Source organism: Channa argus, chromosome 6, assembly GCF_033026475.1.
Source record: "Channa argus isolate prfri chromosome 6, Channa argus male v1.0, whole genome shotgun sequence".
NCBI lineage: Eukaryota > Metazoa > Chordata > Actinopteri > Anabantiformes > Channidae > Channa > Channa argus.
Window position 1 is genome coordinate 15486265 of NC_090202.1, and position 26017 is coordinate 15512281.

At 37.3% G+C, this 26017-nt stretch overlaps 1 protein-coding gene across 4 annotated transcripts in view; it reads right to left on the bottom strand.

Moving 5' to 3' along the window:
* Positions 1-7547: 7547 nt before the first annotated feature.
* Positions 7548-26017, bottom strand: part of zbbx (zinc finger, B-box domain containing) — a 49902-nt gene continuing 31432 nt past the window's right edge. Inside the window, exons 8-13 of one of the 4 annotated variants that reach the window (XM_067508565.1) lie at positions 24329-24470; positions 18933-19027; positions 15206-15327; positions 14932-14990; positions 8751-8956; positions 7548-8438 (exon numbers count right to left, since the gene is read on the bottom strand). In XM_067508565.1, the coding sequence (XP_067364666.1) occupies positions 7804-8438; positions 8751-8956; positions 14932-14990; positions 15206-15327; positions 18933-19027; positions 24329-24470 (1259 nt within the window). In that variant the 3' untranslated portion in view covers positions 7548-7803. The other 3 variants (XM_067508564.1, XM_067508567.1, XM_067508566.1) reach the window with 3 other exon arrangements.

Consider the following 26017-nt stretch of genomic DNA (forward strand, 5'->3'; position numbering starts at 1 on the left):
TATCCGTGTGCCTGACAGACACAGACACAACAAAATACATGCATGCATGCAAGCACACACAAACTTACTAGATGCCCTTAGTTCATTTGCAGAGATTTCTCCTCCACCAGTGGGTGTGGCTGACTGTGACACGTTGTCCATCATTTTGAAAACCAGGTGTTCCTCAGCATAAACACTGAAACTTCTGCCTGACCCATGAACCTTGGACACTAAAAGGGATATTAAGTAAAGAACAGCCATACATGAATGTATGGAAACATAAAATGCCTAAAAAAAGAAACATTTGTAAGGTACTATTTTATATTGTCACATCTTTTGTAGTTGCTGGGCATCCCATCATCCTATTCAGTTTCATATTCTTTTACTACCTTCACACGCCCTAAAACATTTGGAATATCAGGATACAAAACAAATGCATCTGAAGACACACATCATGCAATTTCATGCTGCTCTTGGTTGGACATACAGCTAGCAAAACAACAAAAAAACAAAACAAACAACAACAAACAAACATTTGCTTTGCTATCCTACTCTAACAGTGTTGTATAACTTTTTGACTTTGACAGTGCATCAAAGCTTCAAAGAATATAAATCTGCAGGGTGAAATATAGAATACGGTTATTCATTTTCATGGTTAATTATCACTTAAAAAAGTAAATCTAAAACAAGTAAATCTGTGTTCATATATTTGTAATCTTAAATAATTTCATGCTACCAGTGGAAATTGCTGCTATATGTCAGAAAGTCTTAGCACATTAATACAAAATAAGAGCAATGACAATAAACCATGAAGAAGTTCATAGTTTAGAATCTATTAGTCTCCTAATGTTAATAAATGTATGATGGCTGAAGCTAAAACTAAAAAAGACATTAAAACGTATACAAAGATACCATTGGAATTCTGTCACTCAATCTTTTGTTCATCTTGACTTTTATCTTTTAGGGTGGCTATTTATCGGCATGTCTTCCTATCTGTCTGCTTTTCAGCACATCTTACTACTGCTGTCTACATACAGCTGTCTGTATCTATTCACTTTCACATTCTCTCTTTATGTAGGTTTCCCTGTAGTCAGGCTTGTCTGTCTTTCTGTTTGTGTCTTTTTCTTTCTGTTTGACTGGATGCACACGAGACAGAAACTGCACACTAACAACCTCATTTTCTGACTGACCGGGTGAGAGGGAGTAGAAGCAAAAAGGAGAGAGAGGCAGAAAGGTAGAGCAGCAGACATATAAAACCTGTTGGATCTTAGCCCTGCTAAGGAAAAAAAGAGAGGAAAACAGAGGAGACAGATGGGGGGACATAAATGAGTGTGGAGTGTTGTCAAGGTGATATCCCTCCTCTGTAACCTTTCTCTCTCATTAACTTTGGAGCTTTAACGGTGGTGGTAGTGGCAGCACAGGGTTTGATGCACAGCTGGCTGCATGGTGTGAGGAAAGTAGTGGTGCCCTTGTGGGACTCTCTCACTGTCAACCGCATTCATTTAACATAGACTTGACAATAAAACACTAAAAAAAATGGATTACAAGACTTGATAAAGTAAACGATGGTGGGATAGTTTTGCTCACTATCAATTTCATAAGCACAACAAGAATAAATTAGAAATCCTTATTGAATGATAACTGTAACTTCTGTTTGAAATGCATGCAATTCAACAGTCTTGGACAAGAGCACCAGATGTAATGAGCACCATGTGGCTGGATAAATTATAGTGCCTGATTTGATCCAAATATTATTAGTTTAACTCTGATGTAATTTGGGGGTTAAGGCTACATTTCCAAAAGCCTTGTTGGACAGTCTGAGCACCTCAGGGACCTGACTAGCTTACAAATCATTAGTGTTCAAAAACAAAACCCTGCTGTGGTCACAAACAGGAAATGTATCATATACTATACACATTGGAAACAATTTTCTCTTTTGCCACAATATGGGCTACCTGACAGAGCTAATGAAAGACGTTTTTAGAACCATCAATTTACAGCAGTATTTATCCATGTAGCTCAAGGTGAAATGTTGCAAAGAAAGAAAAGTAGGAGGTGAAAAATCCAAAACCATGGAACTAATGTTTTCTTTTGCAGGGAAAGAGTAGTAATATGTAATATATATATATATATATATATATATATATATATATATATATATATATATATATATATATATATATATATATATATATATATATATATATATATATATATATATATATATATATATATATATATAAAATTAAAGAAATAACATAAATACCTATAATAAAGAAAAAACACAACTAGACATTGTGTATTGTAAACAAAAATTTCTGTGCATTTTCTGAAAAGCAGTGTCTAATTCTACTATATATTTAAAGATATATGATATAGGCAATATGATATTGCACTGACAGCAGATAGTCTTTCAACGTTGCTCCTAAGGGTAACATCAAAATAAACTTTGTGTCCATGTGAAGGACAGAAGTATTATTTCCTACACTTTTCACTTAGGTAAGAAAGAAGAAGAAAGCCTGTGGTGTCTGTGATTTTGTCTTTGATGAAATATGGACATTCACAAGGGGAGGGGCGAGTGCCTATGTTCTAAGAAAATGGAGGCACTAAATGTAAGTAAAAAGAAAGTACAGAGACATAAGGGCAGGCAAAACCATGCACACATACAGTGGATAAACACAATAAAAAGACACCTCAGGAAAGCTCCCCTTGGACCCACCTGCAGTAAATTATCAGTGTTGTCCCCCACTTCTCGTTTTCCACCAAGCATCCAGCACTCCTCTGGGTTTGAAACTCATTTTCATCTCTCTTGTAAGCTCTATGTTTTTACATATTTGTTCTAAATCCTATTATGAGGTCTTTGTGATATGAATAACGCTTGCAAATTGGAAAGTATCTCCAGGCAAAAGTTTGACACAGGGGTAATCTTCACAATCTAATCTCATGAAGCACAAAAACAGCAATGTTACTTTCTGACGTGGTTTACAAGAAAACATGAGCCAGAAAAAAAAATCATACATACACATTCAGAACCTTCCTTTCTATAACCTACCTAGTGGGTGTGAGTTATGCGATGAAGTTTGGCATGCGTGCAGTGGGTCACAGTGTGTGTGTCCTGGTGTGTCAGAGTGAACAGAATTCACGTCCAAACCCAGAGGCTTAAACCCATGCAGATCACACAACAGCTCTAATCCAGGCCCAGCACTCTGGTTGTGCAACACCTAAGGGGAAATGGCAACAGATGGGGGGATGTGGGAGAAGAACGGATGGAAGGTAGAAGGCATAAGTCAGTGATAAATGGCGTGGTGTAAGTGGGCAAAAATGGAAGGAGTGAGGTAGAAAGATAATGTAACGATAAAGTAGTGGGATGATAAACAACAGAACATAGGAAGGAAGGGAGAAATGGAAATCGGAATTAGATTAAAGATGGGGTTGAGGGCGGGTTGAGGGGGGTAAAGCGAGAAGACATAACAAAGAATTAATACATCTCACGACATGAGTTTCATTTCCAGCCTAACAAAATCAGTTCAAACAACAAACTAAAATTCAATATCAATTTAACTTTATTAAGACAGGTAACTCTGTATTTTTCTATTTTCAAGTGTGTAAATGCAATTTAATAAGGCAATGTCTTTCACTAGAGATTGTTCTACTCCCTGTTCACTTGTTTCCACATGATAAATTGATTTTTAATTAACCCCTGGAGCTGGTAAAAGCATTTCACAATGGTGTGGTGGGTTAGCTGTTCTTCCTGCATAAGTATCCTCCTATGAGGCATGGGTAAAGTGAGACAGCTGAAGCATTAACGTGGTAGCCAGTGCAGACGGGCGAGTAGAAGATATTAATAAAAGGAAATGGCAGGATGGAGTATAACAGACTATAAAAGATTTGCGTTGTTTATTCTACAGGCGTGTTTCAGAGGGGCACACTGTACGTTGTGGAGCATTATGGTTAAATTGCCACAGGCTGAGACACATACTGTAAATACTATTCAGGGCTGTACGGGACTGTATCAAATGCACTAAGCCTGTATCTTACTTTGAAAATTAAATGGACAATTCAAAACTTCAAAGCTGAAAGATGATCTGTATCAAAACATTATGTTATGCCCTTGTGCTTCGTAGCAAGTTTTGGTAATTCTTTTATTGCCTCAATCAGCATCACAGCCACAGGGTTTCTTTATGCAGTCATGAAATGTGATGTGATCACAAGTATCAACACAATCTTTTTAAGCTTATAACACTTAAGCAGTCATGATTTTTCATGTCTTTATTGAACACATCTAATAACCACACAAAGAGATGGTGGAAAAGTAAGCAACAGTGTTTTAGTAACCACCTTTAGGAGCAATAATATCAAGTAAGTGCTTCCTGTAGCTGTGGATTAGACCTGTGAAAAGTTCTGGAGGAATTCTGGACAATTTTCCCTTACATAACATACATCAATATTCTGCTTCGTGCCTTTATAGCGATCTTGGCTGGGGACCCACTTCTAAGGAGAGTAGCCACAGTATCAAATCGTCTCCATTTATAGAGAATATGTATAGTATATGATCTGTAAACCTTTCCAACTACCTGCAAATCAACAAAACCACTCATTTTATGACCAATTTATGCAGAAAACAAGGACATTTTAAACATTGTCATTACTTTTTCTTGTGACTGTTAAAATAATATTAGTCTGATAAAAGAAACTGGCCGCGAAAAGTCTCAACCCGTTATTCCTAGTGATATAACAATGCAATAGCAGGAAAGCAACTACAATAATACTTTGCTGCCTAAACTATAGGATAAAAGTAAAACAAAAAACAAGAAAGTCAGAAGAAAAGGGGATTGAAACAAAAAGATGGGTCATAGTGGTAAGAAATACATGACGGACAAGGGAGGGAAAAAGATAAGGACCAAAAAGAGTATAAGGAGCTGGTAAAAATCACTGTTTAATCATTATAGGACCAGTCTGATTCAAGTCCAGAGGCCACAGATAACCACCATCGTCACAATCATGAACCTCATTTTTTCTCCAGCTTTTTAATAAAGCACCAAGCCCCTTATTACATTCTTCTGTCACAACATGAAGGATTCTTACCATTAAATGGCTGATAGGTCATTTGGGACCATTCAAGCAGTGTCTTTTTAATCTACTCTGTTTCTCTTTTCTTCCCTCATTCCCTCAGTGATGTGCACCTTTAACACCGCAGCCATATGTATATCTGTGGTTTGGATGAATAATGTAAAGCAATCAATGAGATACAAATAGGGGTGGCTCAGTTGGTAGAGTGCCTGCCTACCGACCATAGTGTCGGAGGTTCGCGCCAAGCTCTTTGCGACAGCATGCCGCAAGTCTCATTGGGCAAGACGCTTAACTCTCAACAGTCCATCCCCAACCCCAACCGTGCATTCCCCGCCCCTAGCCCTGTAATAGATTGCATCAGAAAAAGCATTTGGCATAAAAACAAACAAAAAATAAATAAACTTTACCAAACTGTGTGTTGCCAATGGCTTTTCATTGTATAGACTGATGATTTTCTTTTTAAAGTTTTTGTTGATTAATGCCAATGATCTAAATTATACAGAAGTTTAAAAGTAAAAGGTAAATGTTACATTAAGGGGAATATTATATAGATTGCTGCCTATTAGGCTGTGAACCACTTCTACAACATGTAAATACATAACATTCCTTTACTAAGATATTTGTGTTCCCCGATAAAAGTGCTATTATAGCTCTTTAGGCAAAGGTCTCCTCTCCTGAAACATTGAAAAGCAGGGAAATATGGAAACATGTTACCATAGATGGGTCTTCCAGCTGTACTGTCTCATCAGTCTGAAGATCTTCTTCTTGCTCTGCATCTGCAGAAACAAAGGAAACTCCTAGATGAGATATGGTAGGTTTCCCTTGCTCCTCTCCTCTGGATCCCCCTCTCATTATATGTCTGTGCATCTGTGCCTCCTCCTCTGAAGAGTCTTCCTCATGTGATGCCAGACCCAGACTATCACTAGATATTTCATCTGCACTGTCTTTGTGAAAAATGTATAACATTTAATAATATAATACTTTACTTCAAATTACAATTCATGATTCAAGATTGTACTCAGCATGACTGTAATCTAAAACAATAAACATTTTATTTTTATGTTTGAAGAAATGTTGGGCTTTCGCCGATAATTTATGGTAATATTGACTGAAGCCACATTGGCTGCCACAGGTTGCTTCAAGGTTAAAGCTTGGTTTTGGGATTAAATTTATAATTAGGGCTCGCAAATGTATCATGTCAATAAGTGTCCTCATACCGATAGTAACACATACGTGTGTGTGTTTGTGTGTGTGTGTGCTGTATACTAAGGCACGACTGGGCCATTTTTTTACAGTGTAATTGCATTCCTGTCCCTTGTAGCAATACAATTTTTACTTAAAACCCTAATCAATAATAAAAATAAAAAATAAAGAGTTTTCATAGCTGGATCTAAATAGTCTTGACAGCTCTGTGAAATAAATGGAAGCCATTACTGCTAAGATCCACAAGCATTTTATAAATAAAATGCTTGGCCATTGAACATTGTACTGGGGCAACAACTAGCATGACAAACAATTATAACAGGAATTGCTTTATAGCAAAGGCCTTTGTTTCCCCACCCATAAAAATATTTTAAATTTTTTCTATAGTACTTTATATAACAGGATAATTACCATTTTGAAAATTACAATGTAAAATCCAGGTACTATTTAACTATAAACAAGTTAATGGCAATTGTTTAATAACACAAGGTAATATTTTGGCAGAAACTAGTACAAATGTGTAAAAAAAAAAAGTAAAACTACCTGTTTCTATTTAATTTCAAACTAAATACCAAATGACATGACAGCTACCCAGAAGTGATGCCATCTTAACACAGGTTGTAAACACTGCATTCATTCTAAGGTTTATTCATACAGTACTTTACATGTCAATGTGTCCATTTCTATGATGCACATTTAGTCAGCAACCTAGTCCATAAGGGTCTTAGATGGCCTCTTTACAGATGTCTGTGTGACGTTAAGGGCAAAGTCTTCAGTTAGACTGAAGACAAAGTTGCAATGCAACTTTTTTGTAAATAACTGAAACTGTACTTTTATTCATGGAGAGGGAGTCGCAGGTGGTTGATATGAAAACTGACCACGGATGCTATAATTTTTTTGTGATAATTATCTTATTTTATCTCGTGATAGTAACTTTGTGCAGGGTGTACCCCCTCTTAACACACAGAAGAGGCTCCGGTTCATCCCACAACCTTACACATGATAAGCAGTTACAGATAATGGATGGGTGAATGGATGATTGCCTCCTTGGAGACTTTCACATTAATAATTGTGTCCCTTTCACACTTTAAAATGATACCAGAAAAGGACTTTGACTAATTCAGCAACTATGACATGAGAATAGTCAAATAGTCAAACAGTATTTATTAAGTCCAATGTCACACATCGAAAATTTGCCTCAAAATCTGAAAATCACAAGGTGTAAATTGGCAAATGCTTTTTTAAAATGAAAAATCTTTCATTAGGATGACTGAATTTTAAGAGAGACTGAGAAATGTACCATTGGCATACATATTAATGTATAAGGACTGATTTATGATAGTCTTTAGTGTTGTTGTGACCTTTTCAATATTCTCATGTTACCAGGGAGTAGCTATTCCACTGCACCCAAGTAGACATTAAGAGATCTGTAGCTAAAGTATGAAACACGTCATACAGCTAGAAAACAAACAATAATTGCTACTTTTAAAAGCAATTAAACATCATCAGTGCATGTGGGTACAAACACACGCGCAAAATAGTTATTATAATTTACTTACCGATTGATAGCACATCCTCTTCTTTCACAGCTGTCATAGGAATGTGAATGTTGTTTAAAAGCTGTGATGTAAGTGACGGAAAAAAATGATTTGACCGAGTTGGTTCATGGTCACTAGTGATGGGGGTAAAGGACATAAAAACTGAAGAATGTTCATATGGCGAAGTTGACTCATTAAAGAGAGATAAATCTGATGATGAATTTGATTCCAGGTATTTTTGTTGTAGATCTGGCTTAGAGGACAAGCAATGTTGGGATTGTGACATGATCTCTAAACTGGTTAATCGGAATTGAGAAAGCTTTGCAGATGTGATTGGTTCTGAGAGTAACTCAGAAGAATCGGGTTCTAATGTCTGTTCTGGTAGGAGAGATGAGTCTTTGTGAACAGGTGAAATATCAGGCGAAAACAAGGGAAGGGAATGTGAAAACTTTGTGATTTTAGTTTGGCAATCTAGTAATGAGCGAGTTAACAGAGGTTGGGGAGATTCGAGGTCAGCCTTTGTTTTCTGGACAGTGGGGGAGAAATTGGGCTTTTGCGACTTTAAATTTGGTGTCTTGATTGATGTTTTTGAAGTCCTTGGAGTTTCAACTGTGGGGCAGGCTGGTGTCTTACTTTTAGAGGGCATCACTGTGCAAAAGATAACATAGTTAAATTCAGAAAACTAGCTTCGGTAGGCATGTAGCCACATACTTTTTTCATTTAAAGAATAAAAATACACACAATGCAGTAGCTAATTGTCTGTGGGGATTTTCACTCCAAAGATGCTTGTACAGTTGCAACTAAAGTTGCTTAAATTTCTTGAAACTGTTCATCCAAAAGGCCTCTCCAGTTTTTTCTTACAGTAGGGGAGTCATAAGTATGTGTTATAAGTTTTTGGTACAGTACATAAAATGGTTTCCCTTTAAGTAGGTCTAAAAAACACACACACACACCACTTACATGTCAATAAGTGTTCTGCCTGTGAAGTCTGTGGGTTAAATGGATCGAGCCTTTGAGCTGCTTTGGTTTGTGCTTCTATTGTAGATTTACCGGATCGTTGTGTTGGAATGGAAGGAGAGGAGATGCTAGAGGACCCACTGCTGGTTAAGCTTCGTTGTGGCACTAGTGTTCTTCCTGTGCTGGAGACCCATTGAACATAGGGAAAGCTGTGTAAGAAATAGAGGATTTGAGAGAGTATCACCTTCCTGCCACCTGTTATCCTAGTTTGTGAAAGACGAATTGCTGCACGTTTGCAACCCTGCTACTTGTATTTGTCAAGATATTTTCTTATGTTTTGATTTGAAAAAGAAATGCAAAGTGAGTTTAATGAAGCAATAACCACCTTTGTTAATTTGAACTTTTCAGTTATCAATATACATAACAACAAGATTATGTGATATGGAGGCATGGAGAGAAAAGATGTAGAGACACAATTTAGAGACACATAACGTACGGTAACTATTTGCCATTCCCCCCTAATGTGCTTGCCCAAACCTTGTTGCTGTCCAAGGCAAGTTAATGTTGTTTTTATTGTACATTACATTGTTGAATAGATTTATGAGCTTGCATAAGGCCACTACCTCAAATATGATTGCGTTTATAAAGCAAAACTAAAACCTTGGAATAATAATCAACTTAAAATGTCAGAAACAGTAGTGTGATTCTCAATGAAAATGTGTCAGGAGCTTTAATTGTGTTAGAATAACCATATATACTGTTAGCTGTACAGCTAAAATATTTGAATCTACTGTAGATACAGAACATTTAAATTATTAATGAAGATGGAAAACACAGTCCCTCTCTCTTAGATGGAGAGACATACAACCTAAAAATCTTGCTAGAGATATAAGTGAAGGAAAATTAGCTTCCACATCTGTTTTTCAGGTTGAGTCTGAGTGTGTGAAATTCGCCAGGTTCCGAGACAAGTGTGACAACACCAACCAAGGTTGATGGTGCTATGGTCAATGTTGCCTATATCACGGGCCAACTCTGCTGTTTCCCCATCCTATAAGCCCTTGCTATGCTGTGAGGAAATATCAACATGTGTTCCTGCTGCAGCTAGTCACAGACTATGGGTAACAGAGACCTTGTGGTCCTTGTTGGCTTCCACTCTGCTTCTCTATGCATAGTGAGATGTGTTGAGTGCAGTTTCGAATGATGATGCCTACGTACTGCAAAGGGATTAAGGTAACTCCACCATGTCTTCTCTTGCAAAAATTAAAAAGATCTGTGCACCTAGCTGAATGTGTGATCCCACAGAACCTACCATCTTGTAAAGCAAAATAAAGTAATGGCTATGGCCAGCTACAGTAGACAACAGATCATGTGAGATCAAACAAAAGACTAGACAAAGTCAATAAGCTCACTCACCACCAAATCCACAAGGGTTGGTTATAGTAGATAACTCTCAGTTTTCTTATCTGTCAAAATGGCCAGGGCCTTCAAATTTTGTGTTAAAAACATCTGTCAATGATGCAAAAATATTTATTTAATGTGACCCATTATTCAACTACAAATTTTGCCCCCAACAGGCAGAAACTGAAAACCTGGGTGTAAAATAATCTATGTATTTTTTATCACTGTCAACCACTGCTGCATGAAAGCTGTAAACTGTTAACCCCTTAATTGATCCCTGAAATTTCAACAATATTTGTTGAATTTACAATATTTTTCATATTGCATTGCCATTTTGGACGATTTAGTCTATTGCTTTTTTAAACCGTATAGTCTATTGCTTTTCTACCATATCAGACTAACGGGTGTTTATATTATTTTGTCCACCCAGTTAACATTATTACTACTAGCCTTAAAAAATAATCACCCTCAAATTGAGTACATCCTAAATAAAAATCTATATTCACCATGAAAATAATATATTTGATTTATTGTATTAGAATTTTTTTCTTTTTTAAAAAAAACATTTTGGTTATTTACACCACCACAATGGACTTAAAATGAAACAATCAAGATACGCTTAAAGTGTAAACAATTTGCTTTAATTTAAGGGTTCGGCATAAATATTTCATAATCTGTGTGGTTATCTTAGTGGGTCAAGGGCAGGAGTCTGTGTGTCTGTGGGTCTGGCTCATCCAGAGACATTGTTCACATATGCAGATTCAGAATCTAGGATTATACTGGAACATGTAGTGCTCTCCAGGTTATAACTTGAAGAAGTCTAGCAGTGAAATAAACTTGGGAGGGTTTGTCAGGTCCTCACCTACATGTACAATCATAAACAAAACACATTGATATAAATATTACAAACCACTAAAAGTTCAAATAAACAAACATACTTCTGATGTAGTAAGTAAAAATGAAGATCTAAAAGGGCTAAACATCTGAACACAAATCATTAAAGTATGCTCTCAAATTGAAAAACGTGCTCTTGAATTAAGATAGGGAAATCATTCCATTGAATTACAGATGTAGCCATTTAAATAGTCTGTCTCTGCCATGTGAATTTGTCATTCGTCTCTTGTCCAGCATTATGGCATGTAATTAAAGTATATGGTTTGTAGGTGGCGCTCAGCTTACACTCAGTTACAGCAACTTGTGCATGCGCAAATCATATTCCCTGCCACAACGTACGGTATCAGTATTACTGTATTTGTACAACAACCAGGTACTGGAGAATAAGATATATCCAGTATTATTCAAGAGGCACAAGAACAGCAAACTTTTCCCAAACATAAAGTTTCAAGGAACCTAAAAATGTTGCAGTTAATGACTTTATCAAGTGATCCCACAGATAATTACTGTTCAGACATGAAGCCTTCAGTGTTTATATGGGAGACTTTACAGTGTATGTTTTTTTTCTTTCCCATAAAAGAAAAATTAGGCTTATATGCAGTGTTGTATCACTGTTTATGTGATCACATCAATGTAATGCTGTTCAGTTTAAATCATGAGTCATTTTGTATTCCCAATAATTGGGTGGTGATTTATAATCTTCATCAGACTGAGGTTATTTTGATAATGCACAAAATATTAAACTGGATGAGACTGGGTGGAGTCAGGAAATATTTTCCGACCCATCGAAAAAAAAAGACAAAGAAGGACAAAGGCAAAATTAATTTGATAATGCTAATTGTTTTAGCTATGTTTTTACTCTCATTATATTCATCTTAAACAAAGAACATGTGATGAGAAAACAGAAAATAAACTGTGCTTTAAATAGTTTACTGGTACAACCAATGAATAAGATGACTGTGTGGTTACAGAAACACAAGGAAAGATGATGAAATGTATTTGTTCATGAAGGCAGATTTTAGCAGAATGGGTGGAATCACAGTTGTGGTAGTTTTTGTATTTGTGTCTGTGTTTTCCCCCCATATTAAAGGAAACAGGAGGTTTAACAGCTGCTTCCTGTCTCCCTGTTTTCAGAGACACACTAAGAGACAGTAGACACTGTCTATTAGATTTTAAGTGCATATTCAGCCTGATTACGTGCGGTTTGTTTCCCTGAAAAACAGCAGTTACAGTCTTTGACTCATGAAAGCAACACAAGTATACAGGTACACAGAAAAATTACTAGTGTTACAATAACTTGAGTGTTATATTTATATTTTGGATTTTTTATTTTATCTGTGGTGATGTTGCTGTGTATAAACAAGAGAACAGATTGATCGTCTCCTCAGCCATGAACAGGAACTGCTGTAACAAACACATGTGAGGTGGGGGAAGGTTTCTACTCTCAGCTAATTCCAGTTAAGACAAATTTTAAATGGATTTTCACTTTAAGTAACTCTCTCTGTTCGATAGTAACGAGTTTGCAACAGAACAGAGCAGCACGGAAAATTTGACCACGCTGAAACACTAGAACAGTAGTAGAACAATAGTAGAACCAGGCAGACAGGACAGTCTGCAGAGTATTGGGGTTTTTCACTCATATTTAAATTAAGTCGTCATTCACATCTTTTAGGTGTGAGACCATCTCCATGGTCACCCACCCTCCCCCAACCTAGCACCTTTGAAGAGTAGTTTGTTTGGAACTTGAAACAAAGCAGAAACACTGCCACACCGCTGCACAGTTCATGACCCACAACAGTAGGAATTTAATAATGAGCACGTTATTATTAAATATATCTGACACTGAGACTGGACAGGATTTGTAAAGTCTTTAAATCTGTTCACGTCCATCTCACCTGGAGAAGGCTGTGAACATTGACAGGTGGGGACTCCCCCACCTCTCCTGTGACTGGTTACTTACTAATATACGATCATTACAACAGGCAGTGGGTCATGCTGGCAGTTTATTAACCAGATAATATTTGGTACAAACAGCTCCAGATTAATTTTGATTATTAGATCATTTTAAAATAAACTGTTCAAACCAAAAATGAACTACATGTTGGCCTATAAGGAGAATATAATAATAAAATAAATCCCAGCTGACAAACTGATGGAGGAAACAGCGTAGTGACAAAAGAAGCAAGAAAAAATGCTGAGGATTTACAAACTGCACTAATTAAGAATTTTTCAAACTTTGACTCTTACAGGCTACTTTGTGTTAGTTTCAGCTTTATTCAAATTTAGTCGGACTTTGATGTAAAAATTACCAGACATCACTCCATGGTGATTATGTGTCCTTTCCTCCTCTCTGTGCCCTTACAAAAAGCCAGTTGGCTTTTCAGCAGCTGATCTAACAAATCCACACACCCTGATACAATCATTCAGCATATTCACTGTTTAATGAATGTAAAATCTAATCTGTTGTACTTTAGTCAACTGCTGACCCTGGCTTTTATCTTTTCAAATTAATTACAATATTTTAAATGCTATAAAAACCAGTTGCTCCAGATCCACATGAAAACAACATAGAATTAAACATCATTGAGCCTCAAAGACCCAGACCCATATCGGATCTTGCATTTTAGCAGGGCAGTTGACTGAGATCAGCACAGATCTCACAGGGCTGAAAATGTAGGGTCACATTTATAGACTGAAATTGGATAAACCAATTTACTCCAACCAGCAGTTTTAGATGCCGACGTGTGAACCACAATCACTTCAAGAGAGAGACTCTCTTAAGTGAATTTTAATAATAAACTATAGGGAAAATAACTGTATAATTATTTTTTTTTATATAAATCATTTAACATGGTGTGGAAAAGTCGCTGCAGTCAATGTTGAGATGACAAAGGCTGTAGAGGAGCTGCCCCAGCAGATCTGACACCGAAACCACGCACAGTAAAAAATGACCGCAGCCCATGATAAATAAAAACCAATCCAAGTAATTCACCTAACATTTAATAATATTTACACACAATTCGGTCCAATGTGCAGAATTTCCACCATGAGCATCTGTGTAGTTTATCCAACAATGTTGATCTGTAGACCTGTGCTTACAACTAGAGGAAGACAGAACTTATTTTAATAAACAATTAAAACAAGAGCAACTTTGGAATCGAACTCATAAATCTGGCATTAAAGCGCCGCACGTGTTCACATATCTGTAGGTAAATGTATTGATTCCTTCATTTAAGACATGTTGCAGTGGGCAATAATCCAAATATCAAATGTTCCCTTCAAAATGATTTTGCAGTTTAGTTGACTATGAACCTTTTAGGAGACAGGGGGATTAAACATGTATGAAACAGTATCTCATCGCGACCCACGTTAAAGGGAAAGAGACGTAATCAATAGCAAATGGTCAATTTTATTTGACAAAGTTGACAAAGTTTTATGTTGACAAAGTCAACATAAAAATGACAGCAGCTGTTCGATTAATTAGATGTAAAACTAGTTTTCACCAAGAAGTTGTTTATGCATCCACAGACAGTAGGATTCATTCCTGTGGACTGAGGAAAGGGATTACACTTTGTGATGCCTGGTGGCTGAAAAGACGAACTGCAGGTTGGATTTAATTAGCTTTTTTTAATTAAACACACTACATTCCTGACGGATCGCCACCAGTACGGTACACACGATCAGGATGCTACCAAAATCCTGATTTTGTATGCTTGTTCACTATAAGCTGAAATAATATAATGCCTTTGTCTGTAGATAACAATCATTTTTCTGTCTTACAGCCAGCATATAAAAAACTTGTCAAACTTGTTTTTCACACAGGCCAGTGTTAATGTGGTCAAGGGGTAGAAGGTCCAGTAGAAACATTTTTTTATCACAGAGCTGAGCTTACTTTTGGTTGCTGTCTGTCCTCTGTACAGCAGCAAAGAGTCCATTAATGTCTCTGTTTGTCTGTAGAAGACAAAAAACATTAGGATTGTCACATATGTGCATGATTTTAACAGAGAAAGGGAAACATTAAAATATGTTGGTTTTGGTGAGGCGTTATGTGTAGTTGTAAAGTCGTGTGTTGACTCCTCAGTTTGTCATGTCTAGAAAAATTTGGAAACTGTGATTTCATGTAGATCAAACATTCTGTTAAAAGAAAGTGCTTCAGTGATTCTCACGTCATCCAGGACTTGTATGACAAGGCACGACTCAGATGTAGTAATCTGAGGCTCAGTCCCGCTCCTGCTGATAGGAACAGCAAACAACGATGAACAGTACTGACGAAAATCCTCCTCCTGAGCTATAAGAACACAGACAAACACAAAAATCAAGACAGGGAAGTCAGGAAAAGAGTAACGTTATATGGTGCAGTGAGGGACTGAAATTATTTGTTATCTTGCTATGTTTAAAGCAAGTTTGAGAAGAACACAAGGAGTTAAACAAACAAATACAGCAATGTAATAAAGTAAAATTACATGGATTTTAATTGGATTAGATGGTTTTTCTTTTGTGATAAACCATGGTTGATTTACCATACACCTACTGTGATACGATCATTTAACCTGTATCCTGCTAATGTATCAATCACTTCTTAGCATTCTGCACAAACCTCAGGTTGAATCTAAACATCTGGCCAAGTTGTAAAAATGACTAGAAAATCTAAAATTATTACATCTTCAGCCTTGGAATTTGCCTGTCACAATTTGTTAGTTTTTTTAAATTAATAATCTACACTGATCCGCCACAACATTCAAAACGAAGTGTACACAATGTTGTGGGGGCATGGGGTCAGCATGGGGAGAACTGAATGCTGGCTGCCAATACCCATGGACAAGTTAACTAGACTAACTTACTGCAGTGGTGTTAACCCTAACCCGTAATGAACATCACGTGATGTTTTTTTCTGGTAAAAAAACAACAATGTATGTTAGGTATTTCCATTCTTTTTTATTGATTTGAATATTTTAAGTGTCTTTCTAACATTGATTCACCACTGCAAGCTACCTGTCTGTGCCACCCCCTACCTCTCTTTTTCTTTCTCGTACTAACAATTTTTCTATCACATCACCACATGGGTCTGACAGCTCAGCAAAATGAGAATTTAAAACAAGGGAGTTCTCCCCACTTGATGTCGGAAAACACCTTTTATTATTCATAGACATATGTGGCCCACCTTTTCATATTTAAAGTCAGGAGAGGGAGGAGGAAAAGCAACCCTTTGTAATTGGCAAATGTCAGAAAAGTTTACTGCAAATGGAAGTTTATTAGCTGCGCAACAGTTCTACATTTTCCAAACATACTGCCGTCTTCCTCACATCTTCATAATAATAATAAATGGAATATCAATAATTAAAATGTAAACACAGAACACTGATGTCAACTCAGAACAAATAAGTTTGTTTTTAGTTACAACAATAAGCATATTATATTATTATATTAGTATAACTAGAGTAAAATATCCACTTTATGATTTCTTGGGTAAGATACAAACATGTTAGGGAGCAATCACTTGTTTGACTCTAACTTGCCGTAAAGCACACGGTAGGAGGTGTAAGTAAATGTGCCAGGCTGCCAAGGTCACTTCAGTGTGTCCTGTAAGGTACTGTATGTGCAGTGCTGCCTGATTGTCTTTATGGCCAACACAGTTCCCCACGACAAAAAATAAATGTAAAATGTAAACAATACAGTTCATTAAAGGTATGTACTGTTTAATTGTGCATCTATAAGACATGCAAGTAATAAATTGAAAGCAGATTTGTCTAGGTTAACTTTCTAGGTTATTGTTGGGTAATGTGAATTTTGGAAATAAAAATGGGAACGGTAGGAGAGAAACCCTCCGTTGAGAATGTCCTTCAAGTGCAGTGCGGAGTACTCTGAATTACTATTTTAACAAAACCATTTCAAGGTGTACTGTGTGCTGTCTTTTATTTAAGTTGGGCCAACTAAAATGACATTTCTTTGAACATCTGAGTTGCAGTCACTAATTTATTTGCTACAACATGGTTTGTTAACCATCCCCCTGCCCCCAAAATTAATGAATGTGCATTACTATTGTTAACAATATTACACTCTACCAACTTTATTATTATATATCATACTACTAAGGTAGATAGACCCCCAAGTTCACAGCCGTTCCATCTAAGAACGCTTCTTTTGTCAAGTAGCTGTAAATATTATATTACGATGCCTGGCAAATATGCCATCGTAGGGTAAAACGTTCTTTACAGTGTAGTGCACAAACAGGAAATATATTGTACTTGCAGCAATGCACTTTTAAAAAATTTATTTCTCCCTTAGTCATTAGCAAATGTCCGAAGAGGATTTTACATGAGCAGAAAAAGGTCAATGGTCATTTGCATGGGGTTTAAGAATTGCACCAAGATGCTTTGATCCCGATAATACTTATCTTAATGACCCTGTTAATACCTGCCTAAATGTTTTCCTGGGAGACTAAGGACCTTTTTGTGAATTGCTGTCTCCCACTGGTCAAGTAGTGTAATTGCCTAATATTTTGCTACTGAACTTGATTGTTTTAAGTTATCACTCAAAACAATGAGTAAAGGATTTTTTTCTTACTTTGCAATTATCTCTAACTTGAAGAAAACTAGTAAGATGTGCACTGTTAAAAACTGAGTAAAGTTAACTAAACAAATTGAAATTAGGATTACTACTTGATTTTACAATGTACAGTACGAGGTATATCTTTAAGCCATTCCTAAATGTCCTGTTGTGTTCTTGTGTATCGTTCAATAAATGGGATTCACATAAAAGTTAACTGTTTGTAATGAAGTACTTTGAAACATATCTTCTTTTTATGTCATAATGGAACCCAAAAAAGATTGCAGGAAGAGAGAAAGTGATTTGTATGTTTCTGAAATTGTATAGGTGCAAAGTCTGACTTAATAACAGGCAGTGTTAAAGATGCTTGAGACGGCATAGCAAAAATTGGGTTTCTATGTATACAATTTGCAACATTTAGTAGAAAAGCAATTTTAGACAGCATAGTGTTTGGCTGTTAGGTCATCTGATTTCTTAGATCAGCGGAATGCTGCAAAAGACATTGTTAATTTATAATATTTTAATTATTTGAAGCACAGGGACTCTCTTCTTACTATTTACTCTGTCACTGAATGTCTTGCCATACATTTAACATTTACATTTACCTCTGCTAGGAAACAAAGGAAACAATTTTGATCTCAAAGAGTTTAAAAGAAACAACTACATAGTTGTGGGGCTAGCAGCAAGCAAAAAATTGCAGATCCTAACGAGGTCGGAATTCCCCGTCTGGAGTGAATCTTGATTGATGTGATGAGAGGCAGTTGACAGCCCCAGGGTCCAAAGGTTTGGAAAGGGAGTGATAAACCTAGTCTACACTTCTCCTGACAGACTCGGCTAGGGGCTAGACAGCCAGGACACATCCTTGACTGATGAGCTCCAGGCCCTCAGCTCATGACTATAGGCCAACCCCCACCTCCATCTCCCTTCTCCAGTTCTTTACCAAGTCAGAGTGCAACCTGTCAGGCATGAGCTGCCTCTAACTGCCCTCTGCCCACACAATCACAGCCAGTGATTACCCATCATGCCACCATGGATGAATGACCAGGTAGTGATATGTCTGACCCACTGAGAGGGAGAGTTTTTTTTGTACTTTTACTTTCATGTGTTTCTATATGCCGTATCTGTGTGTGTGTTCTTTGGTGTTTCTTAAGTCTGAGAACCTTTATGTGTGTCAGAAAAGCACAGTGTCCAGTAAGAGCACACAACTGACAAGTATGTCAGCATTCCGTTTTTTGGGTCCAAAGGTGCTCATAGAGAAAATAATAAGAAAATAATAAGAAAATAATAATACTATTTATACATGTGTATGTGTGTATGTGTATAGTTGTGTGAATGCATTTGTATTACCTGTTAGGCTGTTTGCAGTCTCCTCCTCAGCGTATGTGTTAGAGAGAAATTTTAGATCCTTAGAAAGGCCCAAAGTAAATGCTTCAATTGGTGTTCTAGTAACAAACAAACAAGCAAAATACCTTTATAAGTAAACTATTAATTTAAGTAGAAACCTATAGTCATATATCATCATATTCCAAACAAAAAACAATATGGACTGACCAACAACTGTCTCTTTTTCATCTTTGTTCGTTTTCTACTCTTCCCTTAGTCTCCAGCCTTGATCACTGAATAAGTACGTGAAAGCCTGGCTGGATAAATGCATACAGCACTCTCTGTCTGTAAAGGTGCTCAGTTATCAAGGTTGTTATCTGGAGGTTGAGTCATGTCAACTGGAATCATGGAAATGTTTCGCTAGTTATCCAAGCAGCTTCTCTAGTCTGAGAGAAATTGGCTAGGGGGACCTAGTTATATCCTACAGAGTAGTTCCTGTACTCACTTGGCCTGAAAAGGTGAATAATAGGGGATGTGAAAACAGGGCGGAGTCATACGGATGTAATGTTACAACTCCAAACAGCCCTAAGGCACAGCCCTTATACATCTCTGTCCTGTCAAGGTTTGTTCAATAACAACAAAGAAGAGGACATTGTAGTTCTATCAAATACATCACATCCTCATCTGAGAAATGAATTAAAAAAATCAAGTTAAATGCAGAGCCTTCACAATCTCTTGTCATTGCAATTTTGTGCTTTCTACTGCTGTAAAATAAACCTCAGATGAGCCTCCAGACCCTGCAGGGGCCTGGAAAAAGTTCATCTGATCCTATCCATTTAATCGTTGAAATCTGCGTTTACCTTTACAGACGCTGAGTGTTGTGAATTATCTAGCACTAATATTTAATTTCGGTTTCCAGATTGTTTCTTCATTTTCAGCAAATTGAGGAATGTTAAACGCGATACTGTCCTCTTGTGCACACATACGTCTCCCATACAAGTATAACAGATCTGGGCGCAGGTCCGGATCGACTTTTACCTGCCTCGATGGAGAAGTCTAATTCAACCTTTAATCCTCGAGGTTGGGAGTTAGGTGTGGCCTCCTTGGTGGATGTGTGAACTGGTCTTAATCTTCAGAAGGATGAATGAAAGGACAAATGGGAAACAGTTTGTGACTGAGTTCCCCTCCTTATGTTGAGAGATGGATTTGTGAAATCCATGAGATCTATGTGAAATGATATGGCTCTCTTATTCCATTTGTCGTCTCTGTCTAATATGTGGACAATATGTGGGATCTCCTCAAATGAGTGGCCTTATCAGGCCGGGTGAGTAAAAGGACTACTTTGGAGGATAAAACTGGGTCCCCCTAACCAATTTCCCTTAGACTGAAGAAGCAGTTTGGATAAGTAGTAAAACATTTCCAACTAAGAAGAAATAAGTCCAGTTGACATTAATCAAACTCCAGACAGCACTCCAGAGAGGTTTTATTCTCCTGTAGTTTTCCTGTATCCCCACCTAAGCAATATACACCTGTGTCACTATCCCTCTTAATATACCCCACTTACAGCTATTCCTTCATTCCCAGCCTAATATGGCCAAAGTGCAGGACCAGTGAGACAAACTTTACAAGAATCTCCAGATGAGCACTAACAGGTACCTGGGGGAAATAACTGTTTATATCTGTTACTTTTACAAATTCTATACCCTTGAACATGACAAAGTTTGGCAAATTTCTGTGTATTTAAAGTTCTCAGAGGGTAATATTTAATCCTATCCCTCACACCCATCCATTCACCCATGTGTTTTTCTCCTCAATAAGGTACTTCACATGCAGTAGCCTCACTAGCCTTAGGCTCTCTGCATTTATGCTTTTGCCAGAGTCTGGTACAAAGAGACACAATGCTCTTGAGATACATGTGTGAATCAATCCTAATACAGATTAGATGTTCCATATGCTCTAATAGATTTTTTCTTATTATTGATAAGGCACAAGATAGAACAGAGAATTAAGAAACCTTTAAGCTAATGAGCCTATTCTAAATATCCACATTGACAACCCAAGTGAAGAGCCAACATGTTCTCGCCACGTTGGTTTTCTCACACCGTCCAAAGACATGCATGTTAGTTTAATAGGTGACTCTAAATTCCCCATAGGTGTGAATGGTTCTCTGGGAATATCTAACTGTGTGTTGGCTATGAGGCATGCAGCCTTGTAAATTACCTATGCTACAACAAAGTAACAATTTTTACAAATATATGAATATTTTTGCACCTTAGATAAATTTAAACTACAAAACTTTGTAATGGTTTTAAATTTGGCACCGTCATGTCAATTCTTACAGCAGTGGGTCAGTTCTATGATTTTTATTTCACTGTTCAGTGCCTTGATCGCAGATATTCTGGCAGCTGATGGAAAGGCAAGCATTCACTTACCCTGCCAAGCCATCTCAGGAACTAAGACCAATGCCCCTCCTAGTCACAAGCTTGTTTTTGTAACCTGCAGGCCGCCCAAAAATCTAAAAAAGTGATAGAGTTTATGACTCTAACATAGCTGTGCACTTTTAGCAAATTCTTTTTTGCAAACTTCTTCCTCCTCCACACTCCTGCCTTCCTTTACTCTCTTCCCTATTATTATAGAAGGTTGTTAAAATCCAACCTCTCACTCATTCTTTCTGCCAGCCTGCCACCATCATCGCTGCAAGCTTTTTGCACTCTAGATTGGTTCTCTAGTCTATTCCACAGTTAAAGGCTACTACAGCTGGAGACTAAGCATTCCAGCTCTCCAGTGGGCTACTCAGCCCAAAAGGAGCCGCTTAAATAAAGGGCTGTAATAATGAGACCTGGTGAAGCCAGGCCCTCGGGCAGTCTATTGCAAAATAAGTGTTGAGCAAGTGCTTTGTACACTGTTGACTTATGTAGTCTGATTACAGAGAGGCAAGAGAAGCATGTGTGATAACAACAAAAGGTATGTGTGCAAATGTGTGTTTTCATGGTTCCCTCAAGCTGGCACAAGTAATGTCTGTATGTGTGAGGCATCTACAACCAATTCCAAAAAAGTTGGGGAGATGTGTAAAACGGAATTAAAAACAGAATCCAATGATTTGCAAATCTCATCAACCCATAATTTATTCAGAATAGAACATAAACAACATATCAGATGTTGAAACTGAAATTTTTTACCATTTCATGGAAAATATTAGGTCATGATGGCAACAACACATCTCAAAAAAGTTGGAAGAGAGCGATGTTTACAATTGTGTAGCATCCCCTCTTCTTTTAACATCTGTCTGTAAACATCTGGAAAGTGAGGAGACCAGTTTCCATAATTTTAGGAGAGGAATGTTGTCCCATTCTTGTCTGATGCAGGAATCTAGCTGCTTAACAGTCCTGGGCCTTTGTTGCCAGATTTTTAATTTAATGATGTACCAAATGTTTTCTATTAGTGAAAAGTCTGGACTGTAGGCAGGCCAATTCAGCACCCCGACTCTTCTCCGCGAAACCATACTATTGTGATGGATGCAGTATGTGGTTTAGCATTGTCTTGCTGAAATATACACAGTCTTCCTTGAAATAGACATTGTCAACATGTGAGCATATGTTGCTCTAAAACCTCTATGTACTTTTCAGCATTGATGGTGCCTTTCCAGGTGTGTAAGCTGCCCAAACCATAGGCACTAATACCCCCTCATACCATCAGAGAGGCAGAGTTTTGAACTGTCTCCTGATAACAAGCTGGATGGTCCCTCTCCTCTTTAGTCCACCATAATTAAAATTTTGAATTATCTAACCATAAAACAGTTTTCCATTTTGTCAGAGATTTGGGCCAGAGAACACGTCAGCGTTTCTGGATCATGTTCACATAAATGTTCCTGAACCCATGCAGTGAAGTCCAGTAGAGAATCATGCCTTTTTTAAATGCAGCCCCTTGTGCACAGATATTTCTCCTGATTCTATAAATCTTTTGATAAAATGATTTACTGTAGATGGTGGAATCTTAAAACTTTTTGCAATTTTACATTGAGTAATATGTTTCCAAAATTGTTTCACAATTTTTTGGTGCAGTCTGTCGCAGATTGGTGAACCTCTGCCCATCTTTACATTTGAGAGGCTCTTCCTCTCTGAAATGCTTCTTTTAATACCCAGTCTTGTTACTTACCTGTTGCCAATTAATGTAATTAGTTGTCAAAAGCTAATATTTTCCCTGAAATGGTAAAAGGTCTCATTTTTAACATCTGATATGTTGTATGTGTTCTATTGTGAATAAAATATGGGTTGACAGGCTTTGCAAATCATTGCAATCTGTTTTTATTAGTGTTTTCATATGTTTTTTGAAATTGGGGTTGCATTATCTACCAATATCTGATTTTCTCATGGACACAACAAAAATAAGAAAATACACCATACTGCAAGGTCTATTTAGGGCACTGGCTGTAAATACATTTCTGAATTACTAATTCCTTACAAATCTATTGGAACCTTAAGAACATCTAGGACTGGTCTACTGACTCTCCCACATTGATATATTTAAATCTAGACTTAAAATGTATCTGTTTTCCACAGCCTTTCACTGAATAATTCCACTGCTATATTATTATATTAGTAAAATGATTTAATAGTTTATCTAGTCTTTTTTATTGTTTTTAGTATTATATTTTTTTAGTTTATATTTTACATGTTTTATTGTATTTAACCTTTTTGTAAAGCACTTTAAGTTGCCCCATGTGTGTGAAATTCCAGTTACTGCTAATTATCAGATTTCTAATTCACCATTTTATACACTGAACCAATCATTCTATATATACCAAACAACTTTGGTCTGACTTTGGCTAATGCACAGGTGTGTTTATTTAGCACTCCTAAACAAAAAGATGTCCATACTATAATACTGTACTTGGAAACAATCATATTTTATGAAGTAGCATTTGCAACTACATAGCAACATGCCTTGAAACCCAGGAGGAAATTTGTAAAAATAACGGAACATCAAGGTAACATTTCTTGAAGTTTATAAAAATACCACTAGCAAAGCCGAAATTTAAGTTTTCATAAGAAGGATCTATTTATTTTTTTATTTCATCAATAGAGACCACCTAAATAGAACCAGTGTACACCAAGTAGGGATTGCATACTGCATGGTGAATAAAAAATGTATTAAGACATCAGACAGAGGTGTGAAAAGTGCAAAACTTACACCATCAAAGTAAAAGTTTAATATCTACCATGTAAATTTGTCACTATTAAAGTATAAGCACAGTTCCTAGTTTTAAATATAGATTATAACAAAGACTATATTTCTCACTTAGCATTCAAACTTGCAGTAAAGGCATAAAGTGAATGAAAACAGGAGAAGGACAACATATCATGGAACCTAGTACCATATGTGTAAGGCAGGAACACTGTTGTGCGTGTGTGTGTGTGTACCTGCGTTGCTGCTTGAGAAGCAATCTGTCCATGTAGGTAAGGCTATTCTCCATAAACTTCACTTTGACAGGTATCCTCACCACAAGCCCGTCTCCAATTTCTCGGTTTGGACGGAGGTCGACCTGGGTCGCTATAGCTGATACTGGAGATATGCAGGGAGGGTAAGATTACATCACAATAAAATTAAGGTAAGAGGAGGAAAACATAGACAAAAGGAAAGACTCATACAGGGGTAGAAAAGAAAGCAGGAAAACATCATGCGCCACATTCCCAACACCTTTCTAAAAACACCTCCCCTCAAGAAGTGAGAAAACACCTTGTCACTATGCCAAGACTGCCAAAACACAGACAGAAGAGAACCCCCTGGGAATAGGAAAAAGATATACACAATACAAAAGGAATATAGTGAGCGCATAAGAGCAAAGGAAAGAAAGAGGTAAGAAAGAGAAATGTTATGATTGTACTCTAGACACTCTGGCAGTCCACAGTGGCAGCTTTAAATTGGGCTTGGGTGCCATTGGCCTGACAGAAATAATTAGGGCTGGAGGGCCTAGCAGCAATTTGCAGAGCAGAGTGAAGGGAGAGAGGAGCAGAGTCTGGCTAAGCAGTAAAGCAGAGAAAATAGGAGGCCTAATAAAAAGCACAAACACCTAGACACATACACAGAGAACTGGAATAATAACACTAATAATACACACCCACATAAACCTTAACACACATGTGCACCTGTAGATACACAGTAAGTGCGAAAAGGCATAAAAATTGCCTGATGCAGCAGACCTTGTACATATACACACAGCTGAAACGATTAGTGCTGTTGTGTGGCGTAGGGCCACCACTAACACTCCCCTCATTATCTCAATATGCAACAACCATGGATTACCCTCCCACTGCAGTGGTAACCAATTTCTATAAGGTCTTAACAGATCAGAGCACAGACAGGAAAATTGTGTGTGTGTGTGGGGGGGGGGGGGGGGGGGGTAGGAAGTAAAAATAGGAGTGAAGAAGGAGAGAGAAGAGCTAAGAAGAGAAAGATATAATGGGTATAATTCTCAAGCACTTCTGTTTATATACATACACAGTGTTTCCCCCTCACTGGCACAAGAAAAGCGGCTCAATATGCCAACGCAACCAATCTGCTTCTTTTTAACATCTCTTAGGTGGTACAAAGGGATCCATGAGCCGTTCTTGTTAAGGCTGCACGTAAATTTCACTACCTGTCCTACAACCACTACTTTAAGAATGAAAATCAGCCGCTGCAAAGAGGCAGACATTCTTGACTTACTAAAGGCCGTATGCTTTGGCTGGTGCATTTAATTGTCCCCTCCTCCCCAGCGCAGTGAGAGTGAGAGCAGTGGTAGAGGGACATAATAAATGAATGAAGAGAGGAAGCGGTGTTAGCGAGAACAAAATATGTAAATTTGAGAAATCAAACTGTCTTTTCTGATCGTTAAGAAGCGGTTGTTTTCTAAAACACAAACAAACATGGTCACAAGTGCACATTTCTCTTGCCTGCTCCTCTGGTCCACTTTTTTGTCTGCAGGTGTGTGCACGAGCTGAAACTGGATGCATGTAATGTTTAATATGCCGAGCTGTGACATTAAGTCTGACAATCTGATTTTGTGCTGTTAAACCAAGTCCACACATAAATTATATTGATTTGATTTTTAAGTTTTAATCTGATATATC